Source organism: Drechmeria coniospora, chromosome 01 (genome assembly GCF_001625195.1).
Source record: "Drechmeria coniospora strain ARSEF 6962 chromosome 01, whole genome shotgun sequence".
Lineage (NCBI taxonomy): Eukaryota > Fungi > Ascomycota > Sordariomycetes > Hypocreales > Ophiocordycipitaceae > Drechmeria > Drechmeria coniospora.
The window spans coordinates 1,306,299-1,322,887 of record NC_054389.1 but is presented as its reverse complement, the minus strand read 5'-3'; the positions used below and the strand labels follow the sequence as shown (position 1 = coordinate 1,322,887).

At 60.2% G+C, this 16,589-nt stretch overlaps 5 protein-coding genes across 5 annotated transcripts; 1 reads left to right on the top strand and 4 right to left on the bottom strand.

Moving 5' to 3' along the window:
• Positions 1–786: 786 nt before the first annotated feature.
• DCS_00352 (uncharacterized protein) lies at positions 787–1,464 on the bottom strand (the record flags this gene model as incomplete). Its single annotated transcript, XM_040797691.1, has 1 exon — positions 787–1,464. The coding sequence occupies one exon, from the start codon at positions 1,462–1,464 to the stop codon at positions 787–789; it is 678 nt and encodes a 225-aa protein (XP_040658574.1).
• A 3,053-nt stretch (positions 1,465–4,517) lies between these two features.
• On the top strand, positions 4,518–4,724 carry DCS_00351 (uncharacterized protein; the record flags this gene model as incomplete). Its single annotated transcript, XM_040797690.1, has 1 exon — positions 4,518–4,724. One exon carries the CDS (start codon positions 4,518–4,520, stop codon positions 4,722–4,724), a length of 207 nt encoding a protein of 68 aa, XP_040658573.1.
• A 3,488-nt stretch (positions 4,725–8,212) lies between these two features.
• Positions 8,213–8,641, bottom strand: DCS_00350 (uncharacterized protein; the record flags this gene model as incomplete). Its single annotated transcript, XM_040797689.1, has 1 exon — positions 8,213–8,641. The coding sequence occupies one exon, from the start codon at positions 8,639–8,641 to the stop codon at positions 8,213–8,215; it is 429 nt and encodes a 142-aa protein (XP_040658572.1).
• Positions 8,642–12,741: 4,100 nt separating this feature from the next.
• On the bottom strand, positions 12,742–14,052 carry DCS_00349 (Pol II transcription elongation factor subunit Cdc73; the record flags this gene model as incomplete). Its single annotated transcript, XM_040797688.1, has 2 exons — positions 12,742–13,389; positions 13,459–14,052. The coding sequence occupies 2 exons, from the start codon at positions 14,050–14,052 to the stop codon at positions 12,742–12,744; spliced, it is 1,242 nt and encodes a 413-aa protein (XP_040658571.1).
• Positions 14,053–15,227: 1,175 nt separating this feature from the next.
• DCS_00348 (mitochondrial carrier protein LEU5) lies at positions 15,228–16,476 on the bottom strand (the record flags this gene model as incomplete). Its single annotated transcript, XM_040797687.1, has 2 exons — positions 15,228–16,160; positions 16,240–16,476. 2 exons carry the CDS (start codon positions 16,474–16,476, stop codon positions 15,228–15,230), a joined length of 1,170 nt encoding a protein of 389 aa, XP_040658570.1.
• Positions 16,477–16,589: the final 113 nt, after the last annotated feature.

Sequence of the window (16,589 nt, the reverse complement as noted above, 5' to 3'; positions counted from 1 at the left end):
CTCTGCTTCACACCAACTGTGATGCAAGCGTTAATACACCACCTAAGTCTAGTACCTAGTAGTAACTTGAGTGCCTTAGTAGGCAGTAGTACACCTACCCTTTCATGTACTGTGCTCGCACCCTGCAACTGCAGCGCGCAAGTATTATTAATACTTGCCAACCACGCTGGGAATACCATGGGTCGTGCAAACCACGGCACCACGCCCAGGCTGTTCAGGGCCAGTGGATAGGCAAGTACCTAGTACCTACCGTCCCACCACCCACCTACCCGACGGAACACGTACACTGTACATGCAAGTCCTCGCGCATGTCCGTGTGAGTCCTGCAAGTACTTGCAGTGCATGTACTTTGACAGGCTCGTGCACATCCACCCACCGTACATGTACAGTACTCTTGGGTGCGTTTGAGTGCTCGTGCTCGACTCTCGTGCCTACGAATCCGCCATCCCAGGTGCTCGTCCTAGGTGCTCATGGTCCTCCACGTCGTCACGGTCATGATCAGGCCTTGGGGTGTCGGCCGCGGCGCAGCATCCGTACTCGTCGTGGCGGGCAGTCGTGCGGAGCTTGTCCGAGGCCGAAGCGGCCGGGGGCCTTTTTGCTGCGGGCGACGGCTGGCGGCCTGCGAGCTGTCGAAGCCGCCAGAGGGTGGCCCGCGCTGACGTCCAACTCCCACGAGGCAGAGGCGCACGAGCGTCACGGCGCGGCCGTCGTGCCACCGTTTGCCGAGCGCGCTCCTCTGCTCAGCCCGACGGCACTGGGAGCCTGCGCACGCCGAGTTCCGATGGCTCACGATGCGAGGTCGGGCGACCGCAAGGCAAAGTAGGTGCGGCGAGTGCGCATGCCATGATTGCCCGGCGTGCGAGGAACGTGTGCGGGAGCAGGCTCGTCGGCACGCACGCATCGCACGCCGTGCTTGTGCTGCGCATGCTGGGACGGTGTCTTGCCTAGGTCACGGCGCCCTGCCCAGGTCACGGCGCCCTGCCCTTGCGGCGGAGGGACAAGCATGGCGGCGCCGCCGTACGTGGCCACGCGAGCGCCAGCGAATAGCTTCCGGCTCCACGCCTGGTACCTTGGCTGAGCAGGCACCAATTCGGCAGCAGCCGCCGCTTGATATTTCGTCGGTTGAGCGTGGCCCGACGACTGCTCGCATCGGCACCGTCGTGCCGAGAGACGGCCGCCACGGCGTGCAGGGAACCGAGCAGGCCGTCCCTCGCGTCTGCTTCGCAGCGGCTCCCCTGCCGGAGAGGACCGTGATGGATTACCAGGCGAGGGAAGCGGAGGCGAATTCCGTGACGTGCCCCTACTGCGGTCCCACCTCGGTGCCGGCTCGGCGCACCCTGAACTTGAGGCGACAGCACAGCTACAGTACGGGCCTACCGACGGAGCGCGGTGCGGCGGCGGCACAGGTGTCCACCGCAGGCCGCAGGCGGCATCGGGTGGGAGAGGCCGAAGGCTGCACCGCATGTCGCAGCCGCCAAGAGCGCTCCCTCGTGGCGCACGTGTTTCGTCCAGATCAGCATCTAGCTCCAGGCACCCAACCCCGGACGACGACTTTTTCTGGCGTTTTGGCGGTCGAGTCGATGCCGTCGCCGATTCGCCGGGGCGCTGCAGCAGTGCGCTTACCGAACTCGCTCAATGCACCTACACCTCTGCACCCCTACCAAGTGCCAAGTACTATTAGTAGGTACCAAGGTATGTGCTGCGGCTGTACTGTAGTTGTACCGTAGTTGTAGGTGTACGGGGTGCATGCACAGGCACTTGCACCGGCCTCTGCGTCCGTCTTCGGCGCCCCGAACAAAGGCAGCATCCGTTCGCGTCCCGGCGCCGATTCCCATGTTCGTCCGTGACCTCTGCGCTCGCGCTCGCGACAGAGTTCCTGGCCGACGCACCGCGTCGACGCTCCGCTCCATGAATGCACGACGAGCTTCACCGAGCGAGCCGGGCGGGCACACCACTGGGTCATGCGGGCGAGCGAGCATTCCCTGCTCCCTCACGTGCGGTACAAGATTACGAGGTTACGAGCATACAGTAATTATTACATGGAAAACAAAAGGGACCCGTGGCCTGTCTTATCGATCGGATGCGGAAGCTGCAGGCGGAGCCACGGCGTGTCCCCGTTTGTGCGTCCCCGTTGCGCCCACCGTGCTTCGATGCTGCCAACGAAAGCGACACGCACAGTGAACCGAGCCCCGTCCGGTACGTACAGTAATGCAGTGCAGTAATACAGTACAGTACTTACAGTACAGAGCAGTACAGTGCAGCACTTGTGCATGCACGCAGGCGGATATGGACCTCGCCGTCCGTTGCTGCGTCTCCCCGCTCGCAGGCGTCCAAGCCGACGCGAAAACACCATCGGCCAGGCAACTCCAAGGCATGCAACACGGCGCAAGCACCGCGGGTGCACTCGGGCCCGGCACATCGGCTGGCCTACTGTGTGTCTCGTCGGCGTTGAGAATTCCCGCCGCATTTTCAAAGACACGTACAGGGTTACATTCACCATGCAGGTGTAGGCGTACTGTACTTGTGTGTGTGTGTGTGTGCGTGTGCGTGTGTGTGTGTGCGTGCGTGTGCGTGTGTGTGTGTGTGTGCGTACGTGCGTGCGTGCAAGCATCCATACCAGCACTGTACGTGGACTAGCAGTTCGTAGCACCACGGAATACCCAGGCTGAAAGAGGGTCGTTGCCTGCCATTGCACAAGGTACATGTGCGCGGGCGGGTGTATGCTTGCAAGCACAGGTCGAGTAATAGGGCGTGTCCTTACGGCCAAAAGCCTCGTGGGCTGTGGCTCCCGGCATCCCGGCGCTGTCCCGGACGGCACCCCTTTGCGCCTTGACCTCCGCGAAGCCGACTGATGGGCTGGCGCCATGGCGCTGCTCTGCCTCGTCTGCATTTCGGCGCGCACCACAACATGGCTGTCGACCCGAAAAACGACGGAGCCGGCTCGACTCGGTGCCGTCGCTCCTGAATCGACTCGGATGCGCAGGAAATGCGGCGAATCGATGACCAGCGGGTGGCCCCTACGCAAGTGCTTGCGTGCAGAGCATTCCGGTACGTGTGCATCGGCGACTGCGCGTAATTGCGCCGCAGCTCTTGGTCAAGCGAGTCTCCTCTCCTCGTCGGTCGTCGGCATCCCTCCTCATCGCTGGCGGGCATCCGCTCACGCACCTGCACACGTACATAGCATTGCAGCTGCACTCGCCACATGTCAGTACTCGTACTTGCATGTGCTCAAGAATGGTGATGCATGTGCAAGTTCACGTACATGCACATGCATGTCTGGTACGTCGCACGTGTAGGAATCCCTACGGAGTGCGGAGTACAGCGAAAGTAATGATGCTTGCTGCGTGCTCCGCAAGTACGGTACAGTACCTGTAGAGTACAGTGCCTGTCGCCCACAGCACCTGTAGGTGTAGCCATCTGTTTCAAAGAAGCAACACGATTCCCTGCCACGGCGGCCCCCACGCTGGGTTGTCCGACGGGCAACGTGGGCAAGCTCCGTCATTCTCGACTCTTTTCCCCAGCATGCGTGGCTGCACCGTTGGCGAGTAAGCATGCGCCGCACGCACGAGTTGGATGGCGAGCACCAGCAGTGCCTCGCTCGCACGTCGCTTCCTGCGCGCGTAGGGCATTGCAGGCCCTCGTTCTTCTCGGCGCAGGGGTTGAGCTCGAATCAATATTCGTCGGGGGCATGTGTGCGCTTGCATCCCGAGGCGAGAATGACAGGTTACTTTCGACGCGCGACGAAGCACGCATCTGGTGGCTGCCACGAGCGCCGATGTACCGTCGTCTGCAGTCGGTCCCTGGCATCGGTGCAGTGGGGTGGCAAAAATGTCGATTCAATTTGTACGAGTAGCACCAGCAAAGCTGAATCGTCACTTTTGTCGAGTCACTGCACAAGTACAAGGAAGGCCTGCTGGTGCGCATGTGCTCTGTACCGCTGCCGGGCATGCTGATGCAGTGGGGTGGCAAAATTGTCGATTCAATTTGTACGAGTAGCACCACCAAAGCTGAATCGCCACTTTTGTCGAGTCAATGTAGCAGGACCGCGGGAGAAGTACATGTAGTTGTAGGTGCAGGTACTGTAAGTACTTGCGCCTTGCAGTCGGTGGTGCTCGTCCTCGTAATGATTGTACCTACGGAGCACCTGGTAGTAATTACTCCGTAATTGCCCTGTACTTACTCTGCAGAGTCCAGTACAAGAACGTGCCCGGCACAGCGTCCGTGTTCCTATCCGCCGCCGCCCCGCTTCATGGCAGGCCTGTAAAACGGACCAACGCGGCGTGCTGTTGATGCAGCACGAGGTATTGCCGAGTACGGAGCACGACGGCACACCAACATGCCACAAGCATCTCGTACATGCACGTAGGTGCACACGCACAAGCACGAGGGGGTGCCGCGGGCGGGCCCGGCAAGGGATTCGTTCGGCCGTCGTGCCACGTTCGGCGCCCGCCGTAATTTCGCCATGCATCCGCCATGCCCGGACGGACAGGCATGCGACGCAGCGCACGCGGCGGAAAATGGGGGACGCGGCCGAGGGCGTCTTCGTCTCCGGCGGCCTGGGCGCCGCCCGCGTCACCAGCCGGTGCTTGCTCTCGCCGTGCGGAGGCGGCAAGCCACCCAACCACGTGCCGTACCTGCGCTCCTCGTGGCGAGTGCTAGCGGTGCAGAAGAAGGAAAGCTTTCTGCCGCCTCGCGCCGGCGTCGACCTGGGGACGGGCCTCTGATGCGAGGCGGACGAGCACAGGAGCGGCCGAGCTTACGGCCCCGTGATTGTCCAATAGTCAAAACGCCATACGCCAAGGATGCAGCGTGCATCGGGCTGCTTCCACCAAGCCGTCAGGGGCCCATGGCTTGGAGCTACTGTACTGCAAGTAGCTTACAACCAGCGACGAGGGAGGGCAGTCGGACGGGACTTTTGTCGGGCGAACACATGCACTGCACGCGTGCGCCGTGCTCGGTACGCTCGAGGGTAATTTACCGGCACAACGGCATCATTTCGAGCTTTCGATTATCCGTACGGGAGGACGGAGCACCGTACGGAGTAATTGGAGCAAGTAATATCATGGTGCACACCGACATGTACATGTACGCGCAAGCAAAGATACAGGTGAACGGTACGGGGCACGTGAGCGTGCATGTTCCTGGGCAATAGCTGAGCTGGTTGGTTCTAGTCGTTTGCCGACTCCGTACTGTGCCCTGCACATGTACAGTGCTGTAATTGGTTGTAGGAGTTGGTACGTCTGCACTGTCGGTGTGCATGTAATTACAGTAGTAGTACTCCGTACAACGTACTAAGGCACTTCCTTGATCGTTCCTTGGGGGTTCCATTCGTTCTAGCCGTGGGGGAGTTGGGGTTGGTACCTTAGTACCTGGTACTTACTTTAGTACCCAAGTACAGTACCAATGGAGCGTGCACAAGCGGGTAGCACCCGAATGGAAGTGGGAGCACATGTAATTACTGGTACCCCGTACTGCGCAGGTTACTGTACCTACAACTCCTGTGCTCGTTCAGAAACTCTGCTTGCCACGGCGGAAAAGGTTGGTTAAAGGCGCGTGCGTGGAGCGTCCCGATGAAGCAAGCAACGGCAGGGTCGGAAGGTTGAAATCGCCAAGCTCGCTGCGACGAGTGCGCAGAGGTGCTCGATCTAGGGTAGCAGCATCGACAGGGCGGGAATGGACTCGTGGCCGCACTGCTTTCTTGTCGCATGTACGAGTATGTGCGATGTATGCATGTACAAGTACACGTGCGATGTATGCGCGCAGCATTCTGGCATGCCGCTTGGCCGTGCCGCGAGCAAGTACTTGTATGCACGTACTGTACACTGGTTGTACTTGTTTGCCCGTTGCCATGGCCGGCCGAAGCGATAAGACAGCGTCGTGCACCCAATAAAAAACCAATCAGTCACTGGTGAATCTCGTCCACCGGCACCGACTTGACATCCCCGTAGCAGGAACATGCACTGCACTGTACGGCGCTACTGCGTGCACTCCACACTAGCTGCTGACCACTCGCACAACAACAGAGGAGCAAAACCGCCCATGGCTGCTGGCCGGCAAGCAAAGGCATGGACAGCCTGCGGGAATCGACGCATTGCTTCGCGTCCTCCTGCCACGACGGCCGCAAGAGGCTACGGAATGCGCAATGCCCTCCACTCTCTCCTCTCCAGCGACGGCAGCCGTCGACGGAGCGAGCTGACGGGTCCGTCGACAACAGGGTACACAGCATGCAAGTACAGGTATTTGTCAAGTGCAAGTATTAGTTGCAAGTACAGTACATGTTATGTACAGAGTACGCAGAGGCGGGTACCTGCGAGTACAGTACTTACAGTACGAGCTCTACCTCGCCATGCCAACAATGACTACTAACGTCCTTGCACTCGCACACAACTTGTCGCTGATCCCGTTTGGTGCCGACTGGCCCTCGTGGCAAGAGGGTACGGGGTGCGCGCCGCACGTGGTTTGCCGACGCCATGCTATCGCATCCCCTGGCAATAAAGGCGCTTCCATGCCCTTCGTTTGACTCCCCGCGGCAAACCTTTGCGGCATGACCGTGCAGCCCAGCGTCGGTGAGCAGCTCATTCCTCGCGAGGTGGGCTTGCCTGCGCGGAAAAACACACGGTAATTCTCATTATTATTACGTCCTTGCACTGCTCCGCGCCGTGCATGTGCCGCATGCCACTCCGTGCCACCCACGACGCATCCGAGGACGGACGTTGGCGCATTGTCCGGTGTCTCGTTTGCCATGCGCCCAAGGCTCCGCGGTGTTGTGATGGCCGGCAAGGGTCGGAGCCAACGTGCCGGTCCATGCACCGACAAGCCCTCGTCATCACAACCACGCCGTCGACGACGCCGGCGAGTGCACATGCCGCATACCGTTCGTCGGGGTGCGCCTGCACGCGCCGAAGCTTGTCTCGGATCAGCGTGCGTCCATTCGCCGTGGACGCCAGCTCGAGCCCCTCGGCCGTCTCGACGGGGGCCGCCTCATGCGATGGGCGCGCACCATACACCGTCGCAGCGCCGCCCGTCGCGCCCGTCACTCGGCTCACCTTTCCGCTTGCTCAGCGACGCCCTCGTCCAGCCCAAGCACGGTTCCCTTGGGCGCGCGAGCATTTTCCCGCCGCCGTCGGCGCCGTCGGCGTGCACCCGAGCAAAGCATGCTTGCTCTTGCAGGGGCGGCAAGGGACGTGATGACGGTCGTGCGGCGCAGCCTGTGGGCACGACGAGCAGGGGGTGGGCGTGCGTCGAGCGGCACCGCCATGGTCCGGACCGACGAGGCGTGTGCGCCGGCCAGGGGACCCCGCCGGCCTGGGAGCATGCTGGGCGGAGGGGCGTGGCCGGAGGGGGGTCTCGTGGCGCCGGACTGCCCGAGGCGCTCCACCGGACGGAAGTAATGCCACGTGGATTTTGCGGGCCACGCGCATTCTTGCGCCCGTGGCCCGCTGCTGGGTGCAGGGGGTGATGCTCTCCGCTAGAAGTGTGTGGAAGAATGGAAGCATTTGGGAAGCCCACCTATACCCGGCACGGACATGTTGTCGCACGAGCGCTGGAGGAATGTGAGCATTGTAGGGAGTGCAAGTCGACGCACGACGGGCGCAGCGTAGGCGTAGCATACTAGGTACCTACTGCACTTGTTACTTGAGTATAACATGACCACAGTACTTGCACAGTACTTGCTCTGTGGTGGTACCTGGCACATGCACCGAGTACTTGCGGCACGAGTCCATGTAGGCGTGCATGCCAGCATTTGCAAGTACTCCGTGCCCCTTTTTGCGTACCGAGCATGCACTAGACGACGGTTCCAAGCTCGAGGTGGCAGCAACGACCAGATCCGGCACGACAGCGCTTGCCCAATTCCCGTCTCGGCGTGCGGCGTGCTGAAAGGGAAGGAGCGTCCTCTCCTGGTACTCGCGCACGCCTGCTCGCTCCTGCTTCGGAACTGGTCTCCGCCTAGCCGTCTCGGCCTAGCCGCGCGGCGTTTGAGGCAGGCGAGACCGCATGGCAGCAGGAGAGCTGGAAGGAAGTTCCCGAGAGGCAGGGGCAGGTACGACCGGCCGGGTAGGGGGTGAGTGCTGGGCAGATGCCATCGTACTATCTATATCTAATATCTACTAGGTATCTAGTATTGCGCAGCACGGCACTCGTACCGCATTGCACGTGGACTCTTGGAGATGCTCGTACGAGTTCCAGCAAGCACCCGACGGTCCCCTTCACCTCATGTGCCTTGTCCTTGTACTTGTATGGCAATGTCGGCGATGCCGATGACGGCGGCACCACAGCGTCTGGTGCTCTCGGCCATTCGCTCCTTCGTCCTCGTGGTATTATTACCTGGCATGATTTGGCCAAGACGACGGAAAAGTCTCTCCCTGCTTGGGTGGAATGCCGGCATGCGCGGGTGCGAGCCAGGGTCGAGCTCGAATGCGACCCAGCTCTTGTTTTGCTTCTTTGTTCTGGCACTCTGGGATGGACGACGCGGCGCCAGTCCCAGGTCCGGTCGACAGCCACGTCGCGTGGTCGCCCATCGGGATCTGAAACACGACGCAGGGCGGCGATAGGCAGCCGAAGCAGCATTGGCTGTCGGCGCCGCGTCGCTGGGTCGCCGACCGACGGGGGGGTGGCCATGGTCGGCGACGGCGACGGTCATGGTTGCACATCAGCCGCGGCGAAAGCCATGGGCTGTGTCGCATTCAATGTCGACCCTGGCTCGCACGCGGCCACATCTGGTGAGACTGTCGCGGTCGCTGGACACGGTGCGAGTAGTTGTGCCTGTAGGTGGTGAATAGTTAGCCCTCAAGTACAAGCATGGACATGTTGGAGCCAGCACTACTCCGTACTATGTAGGTAGTACCTACCTAGTAGTTAGGTACTAATGCAGGTTTCTTGAGCTTGTGCTTGCGGTGCGGAGTACGTACAAGTATTATTGCAGTACCTGCTACTCCCTAGTCCCTACCGAGCCGCAGTTCGCGTGCGTGCAAGCAAGTACAGTACATGTACAGTACTTGCGGTGCTTGGAAGTGGTTCCCGTGTGCACACGTCCTTGGCAGAGCACTCGTTGCACGACGGCAGATGGCCAGTGTCTGACTCGTCGCTATTCATATCCCGACATGGGCGGAGACTGACAAAGATGGATGATGCATTGGTCATGGATCAAAGTCGATGCTGCGATGTGATGGGTGTCGAGTCGGGGTTGAGATGTGACGGCAGTCGTACGAGCACTGCTCCGCTGCAGCAGGTACCTGTGTAGATGTGCAATGCAAGTTTGAGAAGATCTGCCAGTACGGAGTACAGTGTTTCGTTCGTACCTACTAGGTACTAGAGGTAGGTACTTAGGCAAGTACTAGGTTAGTAGTAGGCTGCTTGTACTGTAGGGAGCCCGGAGTTGTCGCGAGACACCTACAGTACAACTACAGAGTGCTGGTCGCACATTGCTGCCTGGTACGACCCAGGTATGGCCGATTCGACGCGCCAACACAGACAACCAGCTTTGCCATGTGTCCGACATGGTCGGCGCCACGCGGACAAACGCACACACCACCACCCGTGCCGTCCCACGACATGGCACGCACGCATGCCGGCCGCTGGGGGACCCTGGCCGGCATCTTTGGGCCTTGTCATGGCGGCGACGCCACAGGCTGTCGAGGCGGTCTGCGGCGGAGCGTTGCAAGCCAGCGACTGCGATGGTTTGTGCGTACTTGCGAGGACGGGTGCGGTATTACAGCACCTCTACGGCGACACTCTGTGCGTGGCGAGGAGCACTGTATTGCTAACTTACGGAGGTGCTGTACGGAGGGAGCGAGCATAGCTGAGGATGTACTAGGTACCTAGTACTCAGTAATAGTTGCACTCTATACTCCGTGCAGTATATTACTTACGCACTCGATTGGGTCGTCACACCCCAGTGATTCCCACGCACTCACAGGAGCACCTGCTGCCTGCCGGTGCACCCGAGAACCCCGTTTCGTCCGTCTCGGAGCTTGGCAGCAGCTCGGTGCAGGGGAGAAAACTTTGTTGGTGAAGGGAGTGCGGTGCGTGCTTGCGGAGGGGGAAGTGTATGAATAGCTGTACAGCCGATGCACCAGGACATTGGTATGTGCTTGGGTGTGCAGAGTACGGCTGGGTACGAAGCGTAAGCAGTGCCGCGACCGTGTATTTGTACATGCAAGTACATGTGATTGTGCAAGCCGGTGCAAGTTGGCGTCCGAGTACAAGTACTGTACTGTGCTGTGCTGTGATTGCTCCGGACCGTCGTGCACATGCATGTACTTGTATTAATACATGTGCTTGTAATAGAGGTGCAGGTATGGAGTGCTCTCGCGTAGCTGTACCGTACATTTACGGCAAACTTGCAGCATTGGACTTATGCACACCTCCATTTCAGTGTGGGCCAGCTTGCTTACACGCCTACGGACACTGTAAAAGTGCATCACGGCTCGAAATCATTGTGCACGCGCGCGCTGTCATTCCCCACAGGCACTTTGCACACCTACAGTCCGTGCGGGTACAAGTAATAATACTTGCGCATGTATCCGTAATAATACTTGTGCATGTATCCGTACTCCGAACTTAAGTACATTACCTACTAGGTACAACAAGTACATGCACCTACAGTACTTGAGCACTTGCAAGTAACAAGCACATGCACATGCACACGTACAACTACGTGGACGAATGTGCCTCCATCATCGACGTCTCAGTACTCTGCAGTCGCCGTAGTCATGCCCTGTCCATCAGTAGCCTTTACCTCGAAAGATTTCAACCCCTGTTGCGTCTGACAAACGAACCTCGCGCACAGCTGCGTACTGTACCTAGGCATCGAACTCGCCAGGCGTTTGTGACGACGCCTGTGTGCACACAGTACATGTACGGAGTACGGGCAAGTACATCGGGTCGGCCGCAGATGAGCAAGTACTTGGCTGGGTCTCTATCGATTTTCTCGCCAGTTGCCGGGCCCCGACCTGGAGAGCCGTGGTGTTATCGAAGGACGTGCGCGACGCCATGTCCCCGGGGAGGCCGGCTCGAGGGCCGGTGGTATTTTGCGACGTGTAATCCGTATCCATGTGGAAGCAGGTGTACGGTACGGAGCACAACTACTTACGGAGTGCAGTGTTGTTGCTGCACCCTTAAGTATTACATAGACAAAGTACATGGACGGAGAACGGAGTGCCTGTCTTTGTCTCCGCAGCTCCGTGCTGCTGTACTGTAAGTAGGTACAAGTACTCCGTACCCCACGTACTTTAATTACTTCATTACAGTACTTGTACGGAGTACAACTATACTTGCAACTATTACCTTAGTAGTATACAGTACAGTACTTACACCTGCACTTACACATACACTGTACGCCGCTCATCCTCGTGCGCAAGCACGATACTTGTACTCCGTATGCTTGCGCTTGTAACATGTACATGCATGAATGCGTTCAGTACTCCGTACTTGCTCAGCTTCTTCGTCCGCAGCTGTGCCGTGCCTCGTGTTGGCCGCCGATGGCAACCGAGCAAGTACTCTGTACAGCAAGTGCTTAGTAGCATCGCCACTCACCCGCAACGTCTACCCTACTGTACACCTTCATGTCATGTGACCTTGCGACCTTCTTCGCCTCTTGGTGCGACCTCTGCGGCCGCTGGCCACGACGAGCCCAAGTGCGCGGCACTGACCCTCGTCCGCCATGACCGTGTCGATGCCTGCGTCGAGCCCGTCCAACCGTAGCCCGGGTCTCGATAGGTCCAAGGTCCGAGCCGGCGGCGTTGCATCGTCCTGCAGGAACGAAAAAAAAATTAAAAAAGGACGAGCGACGGCCTGGCTCGCCGCTCTGTTCGCTTTCCAGCTTCCCAGAGGGAGAGCACTGCCCACTCGTCAGCAAGTAATACAGCGCAAGCACCGTGCAGGACAGAGATGCCCGGCCCGCCCAGGCCAGGACCTACGGCCTCGGCACCCTTACAGTGCATTTGCAGCACTCAACCCGTACATGCATGCACTGTAAGTCGCTGCACTCGTATGGCACTCGTGCGGCCACGGTGAACATGAACGGAGATGTAGCAATAGATATTAATACCTACCTACCTAGTACGTAAGTTAGCAATAGATACCTACCTAGTACTCCGCAGTACGCAAGTACGTGTTCTCCCCGCTGCCCTCGCTGTATTGCCCCCGTGCGAGCGCCCAAGAGCGCGTATACAGGCACTTTCGATGCCCGCATTCACGCGGCGCCGACGGATTCATGCGCACGTTGCACACCTGCATCGTCGGGTCTCCCTCACTCGCCTCCTTCTTGGCTCCATCATTGTGCTTGCATTCCGAGACGCACCACTATTGACATTTTTATACATACGTACCGGGGACCCGTACATCCTGCGGTGATGCGTCGGCCAGTGCGAAACTGTGACCATCAGCTACAAACCCTCCATCGTCTCCTGCATCCTTTCGTCTCTTGCTTCCGTCCACCTCCTGATTCCGTCCGTCTCCTGCTTCCGTCCGTCTCCTGCTTCCGTCCGTCTCCTGCTACCGTCCGTCTCCTGCTACCGTCCGTCTCCTGCTACCGTCCGTCTCCTGCTTCCGTCTGTCCCCTGCCCCCCCCAAGAGGAAATAAATCATGTCCCAACGCCGTCGCTAGTCTCTCAGTGTCTACCAAAACTCATCGCGAAAAGTAGGGCAGACGAATGGGCATGCGAAGCCGGACGCTCGGTCGGCAGTCTGCGGTTCCCTGCTCTCGCCCCTCTCACGTCGACGTGGGCGCGCGTTTGCCTCTCACGTCGACGCCGGCGCGGCGTTTGCCCTCCAGCCCCTGCCGCGCATGCTGGCCTCGATCGACTTCCAGACCTGCTCGACGACCTCCTTGTCCCTGAAGCGCGAGGCGTCGTCCCCGAGGCCGCCCCGCCAGCGGTCGACGCCCGTCGAGAGCACGCGGTGGCCCCAGGCGCGAACGTTGTCCGGCGCCTGCTCGCCCCGCCAGCCGACAAAGATGCCGAGCGTGTGCTTGAAGAGGTCGTTGGCGTTGCTCCACTTGTAGTTTTTGAACTGCCACGTCTGGCCCGTCGTGAACACGGCCACCACGCGGTTCCAGTACTCGGGCTTGAACTGCTCCGAGCCCTCGACGAGGATGAAGCGGATCGGCCGGTGCGCGTCGATGGAGCCCATGGCGCGCTGCACGTGGAGCATGCTCGCCGTCGACGCCTGCGCGTCCGGCGGCACGAACTTGCCGTCCTCGAGGAACGACCGGGCGTTGGACATGCGGAGCAGGGACGAGGCCGACGGCGACAGCAGGATGATGGGGTCCGGCCGCCGCGCGGGACCCTTTTGGGACGACGAGAGGGCCGCGTGCCCGCCGACGGCCGACGCCGACGCCGACTTCTTCTGGAGGAAGGGGATGGCGAGCGTTCGCACGTGGGAAAAGTCCTGACGGAGAAGCGGTCACTGTCAGCCGAGCCGAGCGCCGCCGCGGGAGGAGGACGGGTCGGTGCCTACCGTGGGCTTGACGCCCCTCAGGATCGTGTTGCGGTCGCCCATGCGCCGTTCGGCGTCGTAGACGCTCGCGAGCCGCGGGTCCAGCGTGCCCTTGGCCGCCCTCGCCTTGGCCGCGACCGAGACGGCCCCGGTCTTGGCCGCCGGGGCGGCGGCGGCGGCGGCGTCGCCGTCCTGCGGTTTGATGTACTCGCTCTCGTCGCTGGCACCCTCGAGCCAGGTGATGAGATCCAGCCGCTCGATGAAGCCGAGGTTCTGCACCTTGGCCGTCGAGTCCTCGTCGGCGTCGGCGTCGGCCGCCGCCGCGAGCTGCTCGTTGAGCGTCGTGGCAGAGGCATTGTACTCGGGGATGGCGAGCTCGCGGTTGAGCCAGGCAAAGTAGATGCTGCGCAGGTCGACGGCCCTTTCGTTGGAGATGAAGCGCGTCGGCACCGTCAGGGGCAGCGCCGTCTCGTGGCCCGCAAAGTGCAGGTGCGTCGCCTCGGCGAGCGGCACCTCGGACGCCCCGGCGTCGCCCGATGGGCAGGGGACCAAGGCTTTGCCGGAGGAGATGGTCAGCCGGAGGAGGAGGAGAGGATCCTGATCGGCAAGGGCCATGGCGACGGATGTGCCGACGGGCGGAGGATGATGTTGGATCCGCCGGCCTTTTGATCGATGGTTGACTCGACCTCTTTGTGCTGCCGCGGGTTGGCCAAGGAGGCAAGTCGGGGTGGGATCGTGGGCGACGTTGGCTGCGAGGAAGAAAAGGCCAAAGAAGAGGACGTCGTCGTCGTTGCTTCAGGAGAGGAGAAGGAGAGGAGAGGAGGGAGGGGAGGAGGAGGAGGAGGAGGAGGAAGAGGAGGAGGACGGTGAGGAAACTGGGGCAATCTGAGCAGCAAAACGCGAGGTGGTTGACGATGCTTCTTGGCCAGTGATGGTACCTAACTGCCAAGGTGTACTCCGTACATGCAAGTACTTGCTACCATTCGTTAGTATTAGTCTACACCTACGAGTACAAGCAAGTACTTGGGCATCTAGGGTCCTGGTACCAAGTTCTTGCACAGTACTGTGAGTAGTTGCAAGTACAACTACATTACATGTACATGTACTCCGTACTTGCACAGCATTGTGCTCTTATCGATAACCGATTACATATGGCGTTGAAAAGGTGCACAAAACTTGTGTGGGGAACTCGAGGCCCACCAGCCAATCAGCATTGCGACTCAAGCTAGCTTTGCAGACCTGCGCCATTTTGCTTTGTGCTCTACTTATCAAGAACTATGCAAGAATTGGGCAAAATTGTGTAGGAAATAGTCTAATACAGTACAGGAAATAGTGCAAAATAGTACAGGAAATATTTTTCAAAGTACAGGAAACATTCTAAAATAGTACAGGTAACAGTCGAAACAGTACAGGAAATAGTTAAAAATGTACAATCCCCCATGCTTTGACGTGCCAGGAGCGACGTGCTTTACGGGAATACGGAGGAACAAGTAATATCAAGAGTTCGCATCGAGCAAGGCGGGTGAGCGGCGTATTTCGAGACGCCATATTTATTCGCATCTTGACTCTATTCGCGATACATGATGCACGCACGCGCAAACGTACGCCCCCGTCACAGCCTCTCTCCCACACGCAAGTGCAAGTATATCCCAAACATGCCGCCCAATGGGTCGTTCACTTTCATGCATGCATCCTCTCGCGCCACCAACGCCGGAATCAAAGACATGGAAAAACATGCCGAGGGCACTGGCGAGACTCGGCCCTCCCAGCTCAAGCCCGAGGCGCTCTAATTAGATGCCCAGAACGAGCTTCATGCGCTCGTAGGTGTAGAAGCTGACGGCGACCATGGGAATGACCTTGACGTAGCCGATGGTGAGGCCGACAAAGAAGCCGCGGATGCCGCGCTCGCGGAAGATGGTCCTCGCCGTCTCGCCGAGCTTCAACCTGCGGCCGTCGCCGACGGCGCCGCCGACCTGCATCCGGCGCCGGATGACTTCGAGCGGGTACGACGCCGTTTGCGATATCAGCCCGGCGATGCCGCCCGCGCTCAGCTCGGCCCAGGAACGCAACGGCGCCGGCTTGTCGGCCGGCCAGCTCGTCGTCCGCGGCAGCGTCGTGCGCTCGGCGATGGAGGGGTGGCGCAGGAGGTCGCTGACGGTGTCGTGCGTCAGGAAGGACATGCCGGCGTAGGGCAGCATGCCGAGGAGGGTCGGCAAGAAGCCGCGGTAAAAGTTGACGAGGCCGGCCTGCCGACTGGTCGCCGTCGTCGTCGTCGCCGCCGCCCCTGACGCCGTCTTTTCGACGGCCGCAGGATGCTCGCGGTAGATCTGCCGGCAGATGGACGTCAGCGACGAGCGACCGTCGCGCTTCGTCTCGAATGCAAGCCGCACGCGGACCACCTCGAGCGGGTACGTGAAGAAGACCGAGGTGACGCCGGCGAGGCTGCCGCTCAGGAGCCGTCGCAGGGGCGTCTCGTGATGCTTGTCGGGGATGAGAAGGGAGCGGATCTGTTCGTAGGCGAGAAACTTGATGCCGGCGTAGGGGAAGATGCGGAGGAGCGTGGCCGAGTGGCCGCGGTAGAGCCCCCGGCCGCCTTCGGAGTGGTAAATGTCCTTGATGGCCGTCGCCACGCCAAAGGATGAACCGGAATATTTGGCAAACTGCGGATTGCTCGCCTGGAAGAGAATCTTGACACGGTCGAGGGGCGCAACCATGGTCTTGGCCTGTCATGGGACCGACCGTCAGCTCGGCCCTCCCCAAAAAGGTACGTGGCCCGCCACGAGGGACGGAGGGGGAACGCACCGCACAACCGGCGAAGCCGCCGGCCAGACCGGACCTCCAAATGTAATCCCAGGTCCTCGTCGTCTTCCTGCGCGGCGTCAGCGCCTCGTCGTCGGTCGGGCAGACGGCCGGGTCCTTGGCGGCGGCGGGCGTCGTCGTCATGGCGGCGCCGACATGCTGCCGTACGTGCTGCACCTGGTCGCGCGCAATGTCCGACATGGAGGCGGCATGATCCACGACGGCCGAGGATGAGGGCATCCCGGGTTTGTCGCCTTTCCCTGGCTGCCGATGGACGCCTGGCTGCTGATGGACGTCGGCGTTGGAGGGAGTCGCTTGATGGGAGTCGTTTCAGGGAACCCTAGGCATTCCGG